Below are 18681 nucleotides of genomic sequence, written 5' to 3' on the forward strand. Positions count from 1 at the left end.
AGAGAAGGATGTCTGTGGCAGTGAAGAAAGGAATAAGCGCTAAAGCAGAGGCCAGAAAATGCACAGCGCGCTTCTGGAGGCTCTTCCCTCACCTTCTGCTGTGTCTGTCCCTGGTCGCGTACGCTGCGCTCGGCGCGCTTCTGTTCCAGTACATCGAGGGTGGGAGAGTGTCCACGACCCGGGATGAGTTCCACAAGTTCCTGGGTCAGATTGTCACCACCGTCCAGAACATCACCGGTAAAAACAAAACAAAAGACCAACCAAACTTATTCATTCACTCATTATTTACCAAGTCATCACACATTATGCCACTACTTTAGATTCATTCGGACAAGGGCGTTCGCACTGCGGTGCTGCAGCGCGTAATGCAAATACGCATGATCGTTATCATTAAATGTGCTCTTTATTGTCAGGTAACGCTTCCTCCACGCAGCAGGACATCATTGAACAGGTGGAGAATAAGATGCAATCCAAATTCAAGTCTATTTGGCTCCAGAGACCTGACAGATGGGATTTCTTTGGCTCCATGTTCTTCTGCTGCACAGTTTTCACCACAGTTGGTAAGTTAGTGATAGATTGCCACACTGGATTAGCAGGAAACAGGTGCGGCATCGTTTTATACAAAACTAAATACATGATGAAGTGATGAATGCACATATACATACTTTACATAGTGTGAGCGTGTGAGGGGCTCTACATACATATCTGTAACATTCAAATATGTAACAAAGTGTGTAGTAACTCATTCTGTATTTAATTGCTGCATTTTTTATTTTTTGTCTCAACTATTTTTTTTTTACTGTATTTTATTATATTGTTAAGTTAAGTAATCCAGTGGTGGATTTTTATTCACACGCACGCACGCACACATATTTATTTGTAGTCGTCCATTGCCCCTCCAGTAGATGGCGTGCTATGTGACCACCTATATGGCCTATGCCTGGAGCCAGCTCAGCCACATACTCTGCTGGCAAAGCCACATTAACATAATATAACCCCAGATTAAAGGTCAGATATGCAATATTTGCTTTGTCTGGAAATAAAAAAAATAATTGTGTAAATATTTGATAGTGCTAATATCTTGAGCAGAGAATGAGATCATCCACCGTCTCTGTGGTCTCTTCTAGTCCTTGTATATGAATATGCTCCACTGTTTTTCAAGAGCTTTTCACTCTGACATCTCAGCATTCATGTCCTGAAGACTGTGTATGTCATGAGTAGAAGTCTAGTTGTACTAAAGGCAAGATGGCAAACGGCTGCAGTCTATTCTCAGACAAAGCTTGGCTTTGTCTTGTTGAGGCAAACGGACACAAACTGAGCAGGAAAAGAAGAGCTGCTGGATGTCATCCATTGTGTTGGTGTCTGTTGTGTTGCCTGTTCATTGTGTTGAGTTGTGTTGTTGTCTGTTGAGTTCTGTTGTGTTGAGTTCTGTTGTGTTGAGGTGTGTGTTGTTGTCAGTCGTGTTGAGTTCTGTGTTGTTGTCTGTTCTGTTGTCTTTTGTGTTGTTGTTTGTGGTTGTTGTCTGTGGTGTATGTTGTGTTGGGTTGAGTTCTGTGCTGTTTGTTGTGAGTTCTGTTGTGTTGTATTTTGTGTTGTCTGTTGTGTTGGGTTCTGTTGTGTTGAGTTCTGTGTTGTTGATGTTGTCTGTTGTGTTGAGTTCTGTGTTGTTGATGTTGTCTGTTGTGTTGGGTTCTGTTGTGTTGAGTTATGTGTTGTTGTTGTCTGTTGTGTTGAGTTCTGTTGTTGTCTGTTGTGTTGAGTTCTGTTGTTGTCTGTTGTGTTGAGGTATGCTGTGTTGAGTTCTGTGTTGTTGTCTGTTGTGAGTTCTCTTGTGTTGTTGTGTTGGGTTCTGTTGTGTTGTTGTCTGTTGTCTGTTGGGTTATGTTGTGCTGAGTTATGTGTTGTCTGTTGTGTTGGGTTCTGTTGTGCTGAGTTCTGCTGTGTTGTTGTCTGTTGTGTTGAGTTTTGTGTTGTTGTCTGTTGTACTGAGTTCTATTGTGTTGTCATCTGTTGTGCTGAGTTCTGTTGTGTTATTGTCTGTTGTGTTGAGTTCTGTGTTGATGTATGTTGCGTTTTGTTCTCTTGTGTTGAGTTATGTTGTTGTCTGTTGTGTTCTGTTGTGTTGAGCTTGTTGTGTTGTCTGTTGTTTTGGGTTCTGTTGGGTTGATTTCTGTGTTATTGTTGTCTGTTGTGTTGGATTCTGTTGTGTTGGATTCTGTTGTGTTGTTGTCTGTTGTGTTGGGTTCTGTTGTGTTGAGTTATGTGTTGTTGTTGTCTGTTGTCTTGAGTTCTGTTGTTGTCTGTTGTGTTGAGTTCTGCTGTTGTCTGTTGTGTTGAGGTATGCTGTGTTGAGTTCTGTGTTGTTGTCTGTTGTGAGTTCTCTTGTGTTGTTGTGTTGGGTTCTGTTGTGTTGTTGTCTGTTGTCTGTTGGGTTATGTTGTGCTGAGTTATGTGTTGTCTGTTGTGTTGGGTTCTGTTGTGCTGAGTTCTGCTGTGTTGTTGTCTGTTGTGTTGAGTTTTGTGTTGTTGTCTGTTGTACTGAGTTCTATTGTGTTGTCATCTGTTGTGCTGAGTTCTGTTGTGTTATTGTCTGTTGTGTTGAGTTCTGTGTTGATGTATGTTGCGTTTTGTTCTCTTGTGTTGAGTTATGTTGTTGTCTGTTGTGTTCTGTTGTGTTGAGCTTGTTGTGTTGTCTGTTGTTTTGGGTTCTGTTGTGTTGATTTCTGTGTTATTGTTGTCTGTTGTGTTGGATTCTGTTGTGTTGGATTCTGTTGTGTTGTTGTCTGTTGTGTTGTTGTCTGTTGTGTTGTTGTCTGTTGTGCTGTCGTCTGTTGTGTTGAGTTCAATGTCATCGTTTGTAGTTATCACATCAAAACTTTTCATTAGCATTACCATTTCCAACTACCATTCCAGACCGTACTGCACTGTACTAGAATGTACCATAACACGATGGAAATTCCATCATGGTACACAGCAAAAGATAATAATGGCTCATTTAGAGACATGCTGTCACTACAGCACACACTACACTAAGAAGGGACCGGGATCACAGGACAATCAACACAAGATGAGTCCACACAACACAGATTTTGTTTTGGTCTGACATTGCTTATATGACCTTTCAAAGTTAGAGGATTATCCACGTCCAAAAGTATTTCCACATCAATTTGAATGCTGGCAAACATTAGTGAGCTTTGTCCTGTGGGGATCATGATTTAAAGGTACAGTGTTTATAATACTAAGTTACATGTTGCAGCTGAATGTCCTTCACCTTACTCTTCCCTTCAAAGTGTGTAAGATAATCTTATTTAACCTATAGTTACCATCACAACTCAAAAGGAGTTTTATTTGTCAAGCTGAACTGCCTCCTGATAGAAATCTTGTTAATGAAACAAGGTTAGGGTTAGGGTTCTCTCTGGGCCTTTGAATTCCACTTCGATTTCAATTCACGGGTTGAGCTGTGTTTCCGAGTTGTATTGAATTCAGCGTCATCCCACTCCCATTCTGTGAAGAGCCGCTGCAGTCTGCCCGTGATCTGATCAAATGGCTGGAGTTTGTTGTAAACTGTGTCCACGACCGCGAGTGTGGTCACCCATGTGGCTGACGGCTGTCATGTAGGCAACAGCAGCCTCAGGAGAAGACCTACTCTGCCCTGATACACCTGCTGCTTCAGCTCTGAAGATCTGCCTTTTCTTCATTGTCTATTTGTATGTTGAATATCTGACACATAAGTGAGTAGGAAAGTGATTAGTAAGCATGTGAAACATACATATTCATTATATATCAGCCAAAATGACAACCCAAAAGGCCATAAAAATGGGATCATTTTTGGGGTGCTCAGCTCATGTAGATATACAAAGCGTGCGCTCGATGCACTGCCTCCATATGTAAGAACAATAACATAAACAAGAAATCCCTGGTAAATTGCTACTCAAACATTTTTCAGGGTTGGCAGGTCTGAATTAGGGCACAAATCCTGCATAGCTCTGCTTTAATAAAACAGCTGTTCAATATTTGATGAAGCTCAGACCACTGGTTTCATGCTCTTAATCTCGCTGTGAAGATAAACACATAGTGACAGGGAGGCTCTGAGTCGTAAAAGGCAACTAAGTGTTGTCACACAACTGTTAGGGATTAATCATTGTATTTATCAGCCATGTAACAACACATTATGTAATAACACCGCATTATGTACTAATGTAATACATTTGCACGCCATTATGTAATAACAGCCACATTTTGTAATAATCTCCCGGATTATGTAAAAAACTTCTTGAACGCAATATGTAATAAATGTTGCCGAATTATGTAATAAGTTATTACATATTGTGGTTGCTACTACATAATGTGGGTGTTGCAATTTTCATTTTTAGCAAAATGTAACAATTTGCTGCATTATGTAATAACCAACAGAAATTGACATTAAAACATAAAATAAAATAAACTAAACAGAAAACAATCCAAACTGCAACATACAGCCTAACACACTGATCACACATTGGAACTGCAGAATAAAGTGGATTTGAACAGTGTTCTTCACCTAAAACAGGCCATGGCCCACATTTCACACTCATATAGCCAAACTACCAGTATATGGAGGGGGTTGTCATGACATTTATTGAATAGGCTTGACTACCTGATGCTGCTGTGCACAACCCATGTTTAATTGTTTGGTGCTGTACGTCTTTTCTCTACTGTTGGTTGAGCAAAGACAGAGATTTAGTTAACAATTATATAATTTGGTTAACTATCAGAAGCACTTACCTCCAAACTTGATCTCACGACTAATCTGACTGTGCAAATGTCATTATGAATTGAAAGGAACTCCTTTGGTATTTAAATGAACACAACTGAAGTTAAAAGGTGGATTGTTGAGCAATAGTTTGACATACTGTCCTCTTAAGTATTAATTTTGAGTAAAATACACATTATTTTGCTGTTTTAATGTCAATTTCTGTTGGTTATTACATAATGCACCAATTGCACCCAAAAAAAAAAATCCCAACACACATTATATAGTAACAACCGCAATATGTAATAACTTATTACATAATGTGGCAAAATTTATTACATAATGCATTCAAGAAGTTTATTACATAGTGTGGCAGATCATTACAAAATGCATTGTTACAAGCCATGCAAGTCTTTTTTTTTTGGGTTGCTTACACATTATAAAGTTGGTATAAAGTAACTAAGATGCGATTGCCATCAAATGCACAGCAGTCGTCAAGGCTTTAAAAACAAGCACAGTGATGCACACTGCGACCATCACTCACTTTCACATTTTCTGAAGTCCCTTCTGCTGTGGTCTGTGTTTCATGTGGTTTGGTGCACTTGCTACTAATGACTGCAGTGCTCACCTCATGTATTGACATGGCAGGGCGTAAAAATGCTTGATACATATTATATTGCGGCTTGGTCAGTATGCACTAAGTATTCCACTGTGTGTATATACATAGCCGGTACGCAGGTTGTTCTCAGAAGTAAGAGACTGTGCTCCTATGACGATAGCTTGAATTATTTTTTGTTTGTTTGTGACTCTTCGGTATGTGGTCCTGGAGCAGCGGTGTTAAACAAACAACATTTAAAACATGGTCCAAGTCATGGGCCAAACAGGGCTAACGTTTGTTGAACAGTAAAATCAGAAATATGCATTTAAACAGCCAGACCACAACATTTGTATTAACATTACCTTCAAGCCAAACGAGAATATTTCACATATGAACAAACTGGTATGATTGAAGGAAAATAATGCATACGAACACTAATGTATAAGTGCTTACCACTGAGTGTGTCATTAGAGAAGAGGGAGAGGAGGAGTTGTTGCTCACAAATCTAGACCAGTGCATTATGGGATTTGTAGTATGAATGGTGAGAGTGCTATTTCCCACCGTGCCATTAAAATAGACATAAAATGATTTTGATATAATTGTATTTCAGGCCAGATGAGGCCCACAGGGCTTGAGTTTGACGTGTGCGCCTAGAGCATGCGACCTGCTCGAGAACGGTCATATCATGTGACCATGTGACGCTTTGCCTATCTACATGAGCTGAGTGTTATCATTACCCACAGGACACTTAGTGAACTGTCAATCCTGAAATGTGTTGAACTATAATTGTGCTTTCCTGGCAAACGCAGATCAAACCAAGAACCCCTTGATTGGAAGACAGGGGAGCCAGTTTATTTTATTTCATTTTAACAAGAAATCATTAATGATATCTGAAACTGATCAATATGTGCTTAAGAGAACAACAAAGTGCTTCCTGTAAATTCCATTATTAGCATTGTCATATGATCATAATACGTAAGTACATACGTATCTGAGCTAGTAATTTGCTGTGCTTAAACAATTTGACTAGTTATAAAGATAAAAGAGAAAGAGTCAAATACTCCGTTATAATCAGTGTTGGGGTAGTTACTAGTAAAATTATTACTGGTTACTTCTGTAAATTGTAATGAGATTACTTTACTAGTTACTGGATTAGAAAAGTTACTTCACTACTTATTACTTTACTTTCCCATTTCTTAATTTACCGTGTAGATATATGGACAGACATCACTTAGCCTGCCCACATTGTGTTTATTGTATAATGTATACATAATAGCATGTAAAATTATATGATCCAACGCAGACTGGATCATTTCTCTATGTGCATTTATATCCACACATCCATATATGACACATACATAATGATCCTTATGACGAGGATCGATTACAGTCGCGATGAAATACAGGGGATCCGAGTAGATCTTAGTAAAACTTGTTGACAGATTCTCAAGAGCGCACTTTTCATTGTTTTAACTCCGTGGTCTCAATCTTTGTGTAGAAGACCTTTAGCGCTGTAATCAAGGGAATAAAAGATGCATCGGATGAGGTGATCTCTTTAGTTAACTGCTCAAAGAGAAAGAGAAGAGAGTTCTGTCGCAGGGAGTTTATAATCTGCGTTGTTTGCGGCCAAGTTTCTCTTTTGCACAAAGAGACTTTCCAGCATTTTATTGGTGTTCCAATCTGATCTTGGACAGACTCTAAGTGGTAGACAGGTGCGTGCTGGCCGCAGTTTTTTTGCATCACAACATCGTTTTGGTGGTTACCGGGGGAAACGGGAGGAAAAAAATAGGGCATCTTTAGGACATCCTGCCTAAAAGTAGGGCGTCTAATTTTATTTTATTTTATTTTATATTATTTTCGCCCGGACGCCCTGCTGGCTAAAAGTCTGTTCTCCGGCGTCTCCATATCCATCTCCATTTCCCTCCTTCGCACTAGCAGCTACGTCACTGAAATCGATCTCCATGACAACAGTGACCAGGCAAGCACACACACAAGCAACATGCATGCACACACATCACTTAAATGGAGCAGAACTTTACACAGGCAAACACGGCATGGGTAACGCAGAAAAGCATGTTACTATAGTCAAGTAAAGTAGTGTAGTTACCGATATTTTTAGTGTTTACTTTACTTTGTTACCTAAAAAAGTAATATCGTTACTGTAATCCGTTACTTTGTAACTTGTTACCCCCAACACTGGTTATAACCCCCCTGGTTCACACACTGTGTTTTCAAAGTCTAATTATTTCATTTGTTTATTTCTTTTACAAGCGGGCTAACTTGATGTGTGCTACTTGTATGTGTGTCAATGGAGGAGCAGGAAAGACATAACATATTATATTATAACTGGATGAGTAGTAACTTGACCAATGCAGAGACCAATCTTGAAACTAGAAACTCACAGATGTCCTACTGGGCTATCAATCACACTGGTGTCTACAATCACCTGGACAATTTAGGTCTGGTGTGTTTGCTGGCCAGTCAAGCACACCAGCACCATGGTCACTGAACCAACCTTTGGTGCATCTTGCAGTGTGGGCAGGTGCCAAATCCTGCTGGAAAATGAAATCAGTATCTTCAAAAAGCTTGTCAGCAGAAGGCAGCATGAAGTGCTCTAAAATGTCTTGGTAAACAGGTGCAGTGACATTGGTTTTCAAAAAACACAGTGGACCAAAACCAGCAGATGACATTGCACCCCAAACCATCACAGGCTGCGGTTCTCTCGGTTGGTTGTGCATCTTTGTCTTCCACACTTTTTCCTTCCAATCAACTTTCTGTTAACATGCTTGGATACAGCACTCTGTGAACAGCCAGCTTCTTTGGCGATGATTTTTTTGTGGCTTATCCTCCTTGTGAAGGGTGTGAATGATTGTCTTCTGGACAACTGTCAGATGAGTCTTCCCCATGATTGTGTAGCCTTGTGAATCAAACTGAGAGACCATTTTAAAGGTTCAGCAAACCTTTGCAGGTGTTTTGAGTTGATTAGCTGATTGTCATGTGACACCATAAAGTTACAATAGTGAACTTTTTCACCATCTTCAAATTTTTTGAGATACTGAATTTTGGATTCTTGTTAAATGTGAAACAAAATAATCACAATTGAAAGAATCAAAGACTTAAACTACTTCAGTCTGTGTGTATTGAATGTATATAATACACTTTTTTCACAAATTTCACTATTTGAGATGAATTACTGAAATAAATGAACTTTTCCACAATATTCAAAATTATTGAGATGCACTTGTATATATTTTACTCACAGACTAAAAAAGAACAGTGAAGGAAAAACAATAATGTCTCTGGGTTCTTCTTAGTGTTATGTCGGTCAGGAGTGATTCGTTCGAAAGTACGAATCATTTGAGTGAACGAACTGACTGGGATCACTTCATGAACTGATTCGTTCCTTTCTTAGTGAGCGTGACGGCCGGGAGTGGAACTGCCACATTCTGTGAATCACTCGTGAAGTCGTTCGCTGACGCCGTCACTCACTTGTGAATTTACGGCAAACGATGCCAGCCAACGTGAACCGAGCGGGGAGGGAGTGACTAGTAAGAAGAACTGTGTCTGCCGTGCTGCTGTGAACTGACACACAGAGAGCTGGTGAACTGTGGCTGAGGACATGAATCTCGCGAACGAACTGACACACAGAGAACTGTGAATGAGGACATGAATCTCGTCCGCGATGTCACTCACTCTGAGAGCCCGCGGTGCGAACAAACTGCACTCAGGGAGGAGGTGAGTCACGTAGCAGGGCACTGGGCTCCTGCTAAGCACTGAACGATTCGGTGAACGAATATTTTGAACAAATCATTTTAATGAACGGATTCAAGTGATTCAGTATACTCAACTGAACTGCCGATCCCATCACTAGTTCTTCTGGGAACTCCTTAAAGCTATACTTATTCTTGCATGTCTCACAGCACTTAGTAAAAATTTGAACATGAACGACTCCACCTCCCTCAAAGTCCCACCCTCCAGGTCGGAACGGAACGCGCATGTGCGATTCATTATCAGCCTGGTCACAGAGTTGTGAGGTTGTCCCTCTACAGTCTCTGACTGTAGGCTGGGACTGTGGATGTTACTGTGCTTTGGGAGGTGATCCGGCAACACACTGCTTGTTGAGCTCAGTAACTGAATGCGAGAGTCTCCAAACACCACAAAAAGTCGCCACATTGGCAACACTGCTCTGTCAGAGATGCGCGTGACTCGTAAACTGTGACATCGATCGGCGAGGCGCGCGACAGGTGACAGACAGGTAGCTCGGCAAATTATTTCATTCGGTCCGAATATTTTAATTAGTCATACTTTCATCATAATAATATGAGAATTAAATAATAATGAGTTTCAAAACAACAACAACAAAGTTGGTTAACATTGTTTTTCTTATTGACATCTCTTGACGTTGTTCTTGATCTGTTTAATATAAATAAGTAAACGTGTCCAACACAGAAGCTTGTTCAGTGATAGACACAAAGCACCAGGAAATCTTGTTTTGTTATTGTATTATATTTAAACAATGATCTTGATTTAATTCACTTTTACTGTTGTCCTGTAAATACATTACAATCACACATTCTATTTGTGATTCAATTATATTTATTTATCATAGAAGTTACTTACTAAGCACATATAGATGTACAATTTTCCTCTGATATAATTTACAAAATGTGTGTTACAGTATATCAAAGATAAGAAACTAGTGTTTGAGACCATTAACTCCTTAGGAAAATGTTGACTTGCATTTTCTTATAGATTAATAATAATTAGCCAATTATTATAAATGGTTCATACTTAATATTAGCTTTTACTCATTACATTTCTGCCACACATCAGACACATCATCTACAAGACAAGTTGCTAAAATAAGGAGGGATTTTGGCAAATGGTCAGCGAATAAGTTGAAGTCGCTGGTGGCTTGAGCTTGGACCAGCTGGCCAAAGGTTCGGGCTGGGGCCAATGGGCTGTTAAACAGACATGCAGTTATCTCACGTTGTGAATGAACGTTGGTGTGAACATGGCATAAGGATTGGTACAGAGAGCCACCAAAATTGGTACCAGGCCCTTTTTTATCAATACCAAAGTAAAAGTCAGCATCTGGAGATACAGTCACTGATTATATTCATGTTATGTTTATTGTGAACTGAGAATGGCTGAGAATCAGAGAATTGCATTTTCTGTGACATTTACTCGAGAGCTCAGAATTTGGGTTCACTTGGCTAAATTTAGTGGAAAAAGAAGCAACCCAAATCCTAAGGTGCACTTTTTAGAAAAAAAAACAACAAAAAAACAAAAAAACAATAGAACTCTACAAACGTGATGCACCACGTGTTGTTTTCCGTTGTTTTCTGATGCTGCTGCCTCCTCTGTGCAGCATTCCAGCTCTGACACTGATGGAATGCAGACATTAACACAATGTGTAGCAACGCACTTTAAACACTGTTGGCATCACTTTTTAAGAACTTTAAATCTACTGCATGTGCTAAATAATCCTAAAGACATGAGTCACGGGTCCAAACTGGAAAACATGAGTCTGGGGGAAAAAAAAGATTTACAGCCCATTGCAGAGGAGGTTTAAATAAAAAAGACTGCCCTCTGGTGATGAGATAAGAAGACTCCTCCTCACAGCTCGACCCCACATTTCTTGTGTTCGTTGGTCCTCAGATTAGTATCAGTTGGGACACATGAACTTCAGTTTATATATGTTGCATTGTAATCTGTCTTTTACCTTCCTATCTTGCGTGGTGAAAGAAATAGCAGCAGCTGCGGCGCAAAGTGAGACACATACAGCAGCATTGTAGACCTTAATGGTGATTCTCAACGAGGATAGCTAACAGTAATGCTGTGTTTCCATCAGGAGGGCGCGGTGTGGGCTGTGCCTGATGAATGCAAAGTAGGACATCTTACTGGTGGCACGACACTGGACTACAACAACAATGTCTTTTTTTCTGCTCAGTATTGTATGAGAATAGACTCATACAAGTGGAGTAAGAAACACTGGTGGCAGAGTCGTGGTGTCTTTCTGTCGCCCAATCAGTTGTGGGTGGAGTCGGTCTAGCTCCACCCTGACTGTACCGTACCATTCTGCTACCCCAAGGGAAGGGGGCCAAAGAATAGAACGTTTGGGGTTATTTTGGTAACGTACCGTACTGAACCAAACCAGACAGCTTAACTTTCAGTAAATGTTTTTCTCTGTGGGTAAAATGTTTACAGGAGGCCAATGTTTGGGTCAATGGTGATGGTGAGTTGGTGAGAGGAGCGGTTTCCTGACTGTCAAATGCAGGAACTATTTCAGAATATGCAGACGATTCTCTACAGTTGTTGCTGTAATTCAGGATATGCATCTTGTTTTGTTTTTTATGCTGTTAACTTATTTTCCTAAACTTGGCTGTTTTGGAAAACAAGTGTGTTGTTGATGGCTCGCAATTGATGTCTGTTTAATGCCTAGTTGGTGGTGAAGTCAATGAATCAATAGGTAATGATATGATATTTTTTTTATTTTGTTAGAGTGAGAAAAAGAGTTTACATACTGTATCAGAATGTTTCAACTGTAGGTTTGGGAATTAACACTAATTAACATGTATTTAACTCCGAAGGGTCATTCACATGTAGTGTCTAAACACAGCAGCAACAACAACAGCAACAATAACAACAATTTGTATTATATAATATTTATATAGCACCTTTTAGTTTACAAAGTGCTTTTACAGACCAAATTAATGACAGGCAAGAAACAAACAAAAGTAACAACCAATACTAATGGTAATTAAAAGATTGAAATTAATAGAACAATTTAAGACAAATGTTTAGAGATATGAAATAATAAAGGGTATGTATCTATATTGAGCCTCTTAATTGAAGTGAGAAGAAAAGTGAAGTGATGCTCACTTTTGAAGTGATGCTCTCAGCATCACAATTCCCTCATGTTTGGACAGTGGAGGTGGAGACAAGTGTCAGGGCTGATGTGTGACAGAAGGAGAGCAGCAAAAGTTAAAGAGAAGATCTACAAGAGACGCGTGAGTCCTGCTATGATGTATGGTCTAAAAGACAGGAGGCGGAGCTAAAGATTTTTGTTGGGAGTGGCCAGGAAGGACAGAATTAGAAAGTTTGGTCACATGCAGAGCAGGGACAGTGATTATATTGGACAAAGGATGTTGGAGATGGAGCTGCAGAGCAGGAGGAAAAGAGGAAGTCCACAGAGAAGGTTCATGGATGTGAAGGAGGACATGAGGACTGGTTAGTGGAACAGAAGAGGACACAATGGGAGGACAAGATGGAGGCAGATGATGTGCTGTGGCACAACACAACCCCTAAAGAAAGAAGTTGAAAGAAGTAGAGTAATTATCCATGATAGAAGTAAGAAGTGATTTTTTGCCCCAGGCCTTGTTGATAATTTGATCTGAACCTTCAACACAAATAACTACTGCATTAATAACTCATTAGTCACTGACTAATGGTCTGAGGATGCCTTTCTTCCTTATGTGGCCTGAGTGTGTGTAAGTGTGTGACTCATGATGGCTCTCAGAAAGCAGCTCAGCTGTTTTCATATGGCTGCAATAATGAAGGCCTGACAGGCTCATGGTCACTGTATGTTCCTCTCTGTGGAGCTACTGACTGACATGTTCTGTGTTTATCATAAAAATAGACTCAAATTCTTTTCACATCTGACTGTGTAATACTGAAAGTGAAGCCTCTTTCACTTACACTTAATGAACACTATGATGTGGATGGATTTAGGCAGGATTTTATTTGGTGTTATTGATCAGTCACTCATCCTTCTTATACAATGTAAATCATGATATGAGAGATAAATGGTAAATGGTCTGTATGATCTCTATGACCACTCAAAATGCTTTTACACTACAGTTGTTCCATTCAGCCATTCACACCCATTCACTCACACATTCATACAGTGCATGAGCAGCACATTTTCCTATCACACAGTTGCAACTTGGGGTTTAGGGTCTTGCCCAAGGACATGTCGGCATGTAAACTAGCAGAGCCGGGGGGAAAAATATCACGAGGCTACCCACAACACATGTGGGGTAGTTGTTGTCAAATTCAGTATCACAAATTGGTGTGTGTACAGATACAACTAATTCTAAGACCAGTAAAGTCTATAGCGATTTGATAGGCACTGCATTTTTTTGGATTAGGCCAGTAGTAGTTATGACTAAGGTTAGAGTAAGTCTCCAGGAAATGAATGTTAGTCAATGTAATGTCCTCTGAAGTCATGGAAACCTGTGTGAGTGAATGGGTGAGTGCCTGGGTCCTGCCCTGGAATTTCTCCTGCTGTTGTGAATGCATCTCACTTAAACAGTGTCTACTGCCTTTACTCTAGATTATATTCAGATCCAAATCTCTGTACGTTACACAGTGTTTGTATGTGAAAATGACTAATGTTGACTGAGTTACATATACATTATAGCACACATACATTCCCTCCACAGCTGAGACAAAACAGTATCTGTGTTTGTATCTAAGCTATGTGAACATTTCTAGAAGTCAATTTGTACGTGTCGTCAGTCGACCAGAAACCGTTAGGAATAAGCAGGGCAGATTTAACATTCCTGGGTCTAATGGAGACCTGCATGCTGACTAGAGATGATTTACAACACATTTGTGTTGTGTCTGAAAAAGGCTAAACATCTATTGATGAGATTGGAGGTGGGATTAAAGCTGCAGTAGGTAAGACTGCTGAGAAATATAGTTTACAAAGGGTCTTCCTTAAAGGTGACATGGATCGGAAGCTCCAATTAACACTGTTTTTTGGTGTGTATCTGCACCATTACCTCTTTTATGAAGCCCTAACGTTTCATATACAAACAGTTCAGCCACTGCTGAGAACACAGGGTTTTATTGCTTTCCTGAGCTCTCTGAAGTGGATCTGAAAATGCTTACTAGCGACGTCAGTAGCAGGTCTCACCTCCTCTTAACACCTTTTCATGCTCCGAGCTGCGAGCAGGAAGAGGAGCTGCATCGACAGCTTGTTCTGCTGCTGCTGTAGAAACCATCACTACACACTTCATAAGCTGCCAAACATCTTTTTATGGACTCATAAGAACCAAACTCAGTCTGAAACAGTGCCATTTACTCATTCACACGTTCATTCATGAATGCTGTATATTTGTATGCAGCATCCATGTGCTGTATGCTATTTTCTATTAGACATCATTCACACACTGCTGGCACAGCCACCAGGTGCAACTTGGAGCTCTTATGCTCAGGGACACAATGGCATGTAGACTTGAGGAGCCAAGGATCAAATGTTAAAAGATGACTGATTGACCCATGACTTCCCCCACAGAGGAACTAGTTAAATGAATTAGATAGCATTCAGATTGTGCACGGAGGCAGGGTGACAGTAGGATAGCAGGGTCAGTGTGACAGTCAGTTTGCAGTTGGTCTACCACTACACTTTGACTGAGGAATCAGCACAGCTGTGCTCAAGTGCTAAAATCCATTAGCATGACTACAGACTCATATTTATACTGCAGTTATGTGATTTCCAGAGTATGTTAGGCTAGTGGTTTTATTATTAAGCTTTTGCATTAGCATCAAATATTAACAGTCAATTGGAGAAAGTAATCAGAAGTAATAGCCATGGGATTTAAAAATTATTTGTTCCTTTTTGTATATGGTGTATTCACCTTGTATAACAGGTGTCACCGGATTCGTTGACCTGACAAAATCACTTTGGAATATTTTGTATCTCTTAAACGGTGGAGGATCACAGCTGACGGAGCACTTCTGTGCTGTGCTGGGTCAGAGGTGAAGGCAAGCATGTCTCAATAGTGTCTCAATAAGTGTTCAATTTGTTCTGTGTCTTTACATCCAATAGTTAAATACGTGCAAGTACTGGTTGTTCCCATGTTCTTTCACTCATTAATTTTTACTAATAGTTTTATATAATAAAATAATACAATTACCCATCGCTTGCCTTTGTATCTTGACACACTCTGATGTTGAAGAACACTTTGGAGAAGATGCATTAGTAAGTCTCTTTCTTTTATACACATGAGAAGTGGTTAAGAGAAGCTAATGGATAATGGATTAGCAGCAACAGGAAGCCCATAACTCAGTGTAGAGAGGGCACTCTCAGTAGAACACCGTTTACCTCACCACAAAAGCATATTAGAGGTTGTTAGTGGTTAGAGCCACTCTGTTCTCTGTGATGTCTTTTGCACATAAATTCATTTCATGCAATGAACTTGCACATAGAAATAGAGCAATGCCATTAGAATGTTCATGCATTGGTATGTGCCTGGTTTCCTGGGTGTGTTAGTGCCACACAGAGATTAAAAATCCACATCAGAGGTCTCCAAACAACCAGACTCTGGTCCTCTTGAAAGAGGTAGTTGAGGACCTCGCAAGTGAACTCTGGAGTGGTTGATAACTGGTGTGAACTCTATCCACACCTTTCACTGGAAGCTTAACGGCAACAGCCTCAGTATTCCCATCCACATCTGAAAGTGAGGAGACGGGAGAAATAGGAGGAGAGCCTGGCAGGTCTCAACTCTCCCTTTTTCTGCAGGCAAACTGGCCAACATTTAGCCAAGCATCATCACCCCAAAGTGCTGCAAAACCGCTGACTCATTGCTGTTGGCGGTTTTGTGGCATCCAGGCTGACAATGCTAGTTTGGGTTTGCTTATGTGATAGTGAACTGAACCAGCTGAAACATACACAATTGATCTACTTTACATTATGTGTAGACCAGGGGTTCTCAAAGTGTTGATACCCAAGGGCCAATTTAGGAACCCAACATTGGACTGAGGGCCGCCAAAGAAAAAAAAAGGAAAAAAAACCCAGAAAGAAATCCCATTTGTAATAATTTTAATGACCGGATTGCAGTTCTACAGTTTAGTGTTAAGTAATATAAGCGTTAATATAATGTAATTTAAGCATTAATATAATAACGCTTTATAATTTACTGGGTAATCACCCAGTATTATGGCCATTGTTCTTATCTTCTAATTACAGGTTAATACCAAGTAACACATTTCTGTTACCATATATTTACTGGGTAAATAGCTAGTAATTGGGGGCTGTAGCTACCTGCTTATTACCAGCTTATAACCCAATAATACACTAAAATTCACCATATAGAAACCAGTTAAATACCCAGTATTTTTGTTTAGACTATTTGGTCTGTATCCAGAAATGTCCAGTAAACATTTAACAAGCTTAGTACCTTTTGGATTAAAACTATCAACTGTAATTTATTGCGGGCCGCCAGAAATGTTTCTGCGGGCCGCACTTTGAGAACCAATGGTGTAGACTAACAAAACAGACTATCACACACCACATGTAAAGCAGCAAACATTCTTAAGAAAGCATACTCTTGAGCTGGTTTGTATTTTATTTTGTGAACCTTTTGGTCAAAAACCTGAAATACCCTAAAATTGCCTATGCATGGCATCACTGATGGGTCTATTTTCTCTGTTATTGTTGCAGGATATGGAGAGATCTATCCAGTTACCCTGACAGGTAAGGTGGTGTGCGTCTTGTATGCCATGGTGGGCATCCCTCTCATGCTTCTGGTCATTCTTGATGTAGGAGACTTTCTTGCCATGCTCATGTCCAGAGCCTACATCCACATCCACGCCCTCTTCAAACGCCTCTGCACCTGCATGGGGTCACCATGGAAGGCTCGTAAGAAGGCGGAAGAGAGGAGAAACTGGGCTATGGAGGATGGCACCGTTTTTTTCAGCCATGACGTTGTGATTTCTGAACCCCTTGACCTTCGGCAGGTCCTGCACAGCCAGGCAGACATCCGCCACAAGTCCATCCAGCTTGAAAACAACAAAGAGATCTTTGAGAAGATTCTTGCTCGGGAGAATTTACTCAGAAAGGGCCCTCTGCTCAGGGCCTTCTCCTGCCCAGAGCTAAACAGACTACCACCCCCGCCCAAAGGATATGTCATATGGGACTTCTCAGGGTTAGGAGATGGAATGGACATGCTGGATGTACCATTTGTCCTAATTCTTTTCATCGTGTTCGCCTACATTTTCTTTGTTGGTTTGATCCTGCCGCTATGGGAAACTAAATTCGAGGGATTTGACCCCTTCTACTTCTGCTTTATCACACTCACTACTATAGGTTTTGGCGACATTGTACCCAATCATCCCAAGTTCTTCATGCTCACGTCGCTCTTTATCATTGCGGGCATGGCCATCATGTCCATGGCTTTTAAGCTGAGCCAGACACGAATTGTAACTTGCTACCGCCAGTTCATCAAGTTCATCAGCTTTGGAGCATGTGCAGATATTCAGAAATGAAGAGGATGACTTAGTCATCTAGAGAAATCTCTCCATGAGTTGTAGGCTCACAGTCCTGGCTCCGAAACAAAAGAGAAGCCCATGGGAACTTGTCCACTGAAGGAATTTCTTTGTCAAAGTTGTTTGGTTAGAAGCATGAGCAAAGTCAAAAATGTGCATGTGCCAAACGCTTTTGCCCAGTGAAGGAAGATGACATTCAAAAAAAGACGGCAACTACAAACTCTGCATATGCACATAGATACAGCATCGTATGGAGGAATGACTTTTTTTAGTTGTACTGAAGCAATGGTCCTGCTTTAAACTATCATACATGACACAAGAGTGCTGTTATGCTTATAATTCATAAATGTGAATTTCTCACTTGCTAGGAGAAAGATATACATTGCTTCCCTGCATTAAAATATCAAAAAAAAATGACAAGATTAATATATATTTTTGAGTAAAGTATTTAAATGAGCTAAAATGTTTCAAATCTTTTATTTGTATTTAAAGGGACACTGTGTAGTATTTATGGGTTTATATGACCCATATAACCCATATTTTGTATACATATTATGTGCTCCTGCATTGTCTCATCGCTGTATAATATTCTTTGTTTCATTTTCGTATTGTTTCAAAAAGTCATGTAAAATAACATGGTCGCGGGCTGCTACTGCATTGCCACGACGCCATGTTTCTACGGGAGCCTGTAAGGACAAACGCGAGAGAACAAATCAAGCGTTGCTTTGCTTGTAGCGGAAGTCCCGCCTCCACTCTCTATGCTTCGTCTGCTACGGCCGCGGTAGCTTGCCCTCTCCCTAGCTTCACGAACCTCATCTGCTGACACGGAGAAAGATGACGAGGACGACATTTGACCGGCTGAGGATACCGTAGCGCTCAGGGAAGGGAGGGGGTGAGCAGAGGAGCAGTTCTTTGTTGTAAATTTCAGCCTCTCCTCTAGATGGCACTATAAACTACTTACTTCACCTTTAATGGAACAGACCATTTTATTCCATCTGCTTTGTGGAGCTGCTGCCATATTTTACATTGGGTTTGCCTTTGAAAATAGCCCCGGATAATAAACATGTAAATCTCT

General features: G+C 40.3%; 1 protein-coding gene across 1 annotated transcript; it reads left to right on the forward strand.

The window, feature by feature from the left end:
* Positions 1-8: 8 nt before the first annotated feature.
* kcnk18 (potassium channel, subfamily K, member 18) lies at positions 9-17606 on the forward strand (the record flags this gene model as incomplete). The annotated part of the gene is made up of 3 exons (XM_083898009.1): positions 9-237; positions 414-560; positions 16783-17606. 3 exons carry the CDS (start codon positions 9-11, stop codon positions 17604-17606), a joined length of 1200 nt encoding a protein of 399 aa, XP_083754135.1.
* Positions 17607-18681: the final 1075 nt, after the last annotated feature.

This window comes from Microchirus variegatus, assembly GCF_963457635.1.
Source record: "Microchirus variegatus genome assembly, chromosome: 11".
Taxonomy (NCBI): Eukaryota; Metazoa; Chordata; class Actinopteri; order Pleuronectiformes; family Soleidae; genus Microchirus; species Microchirus variegatus.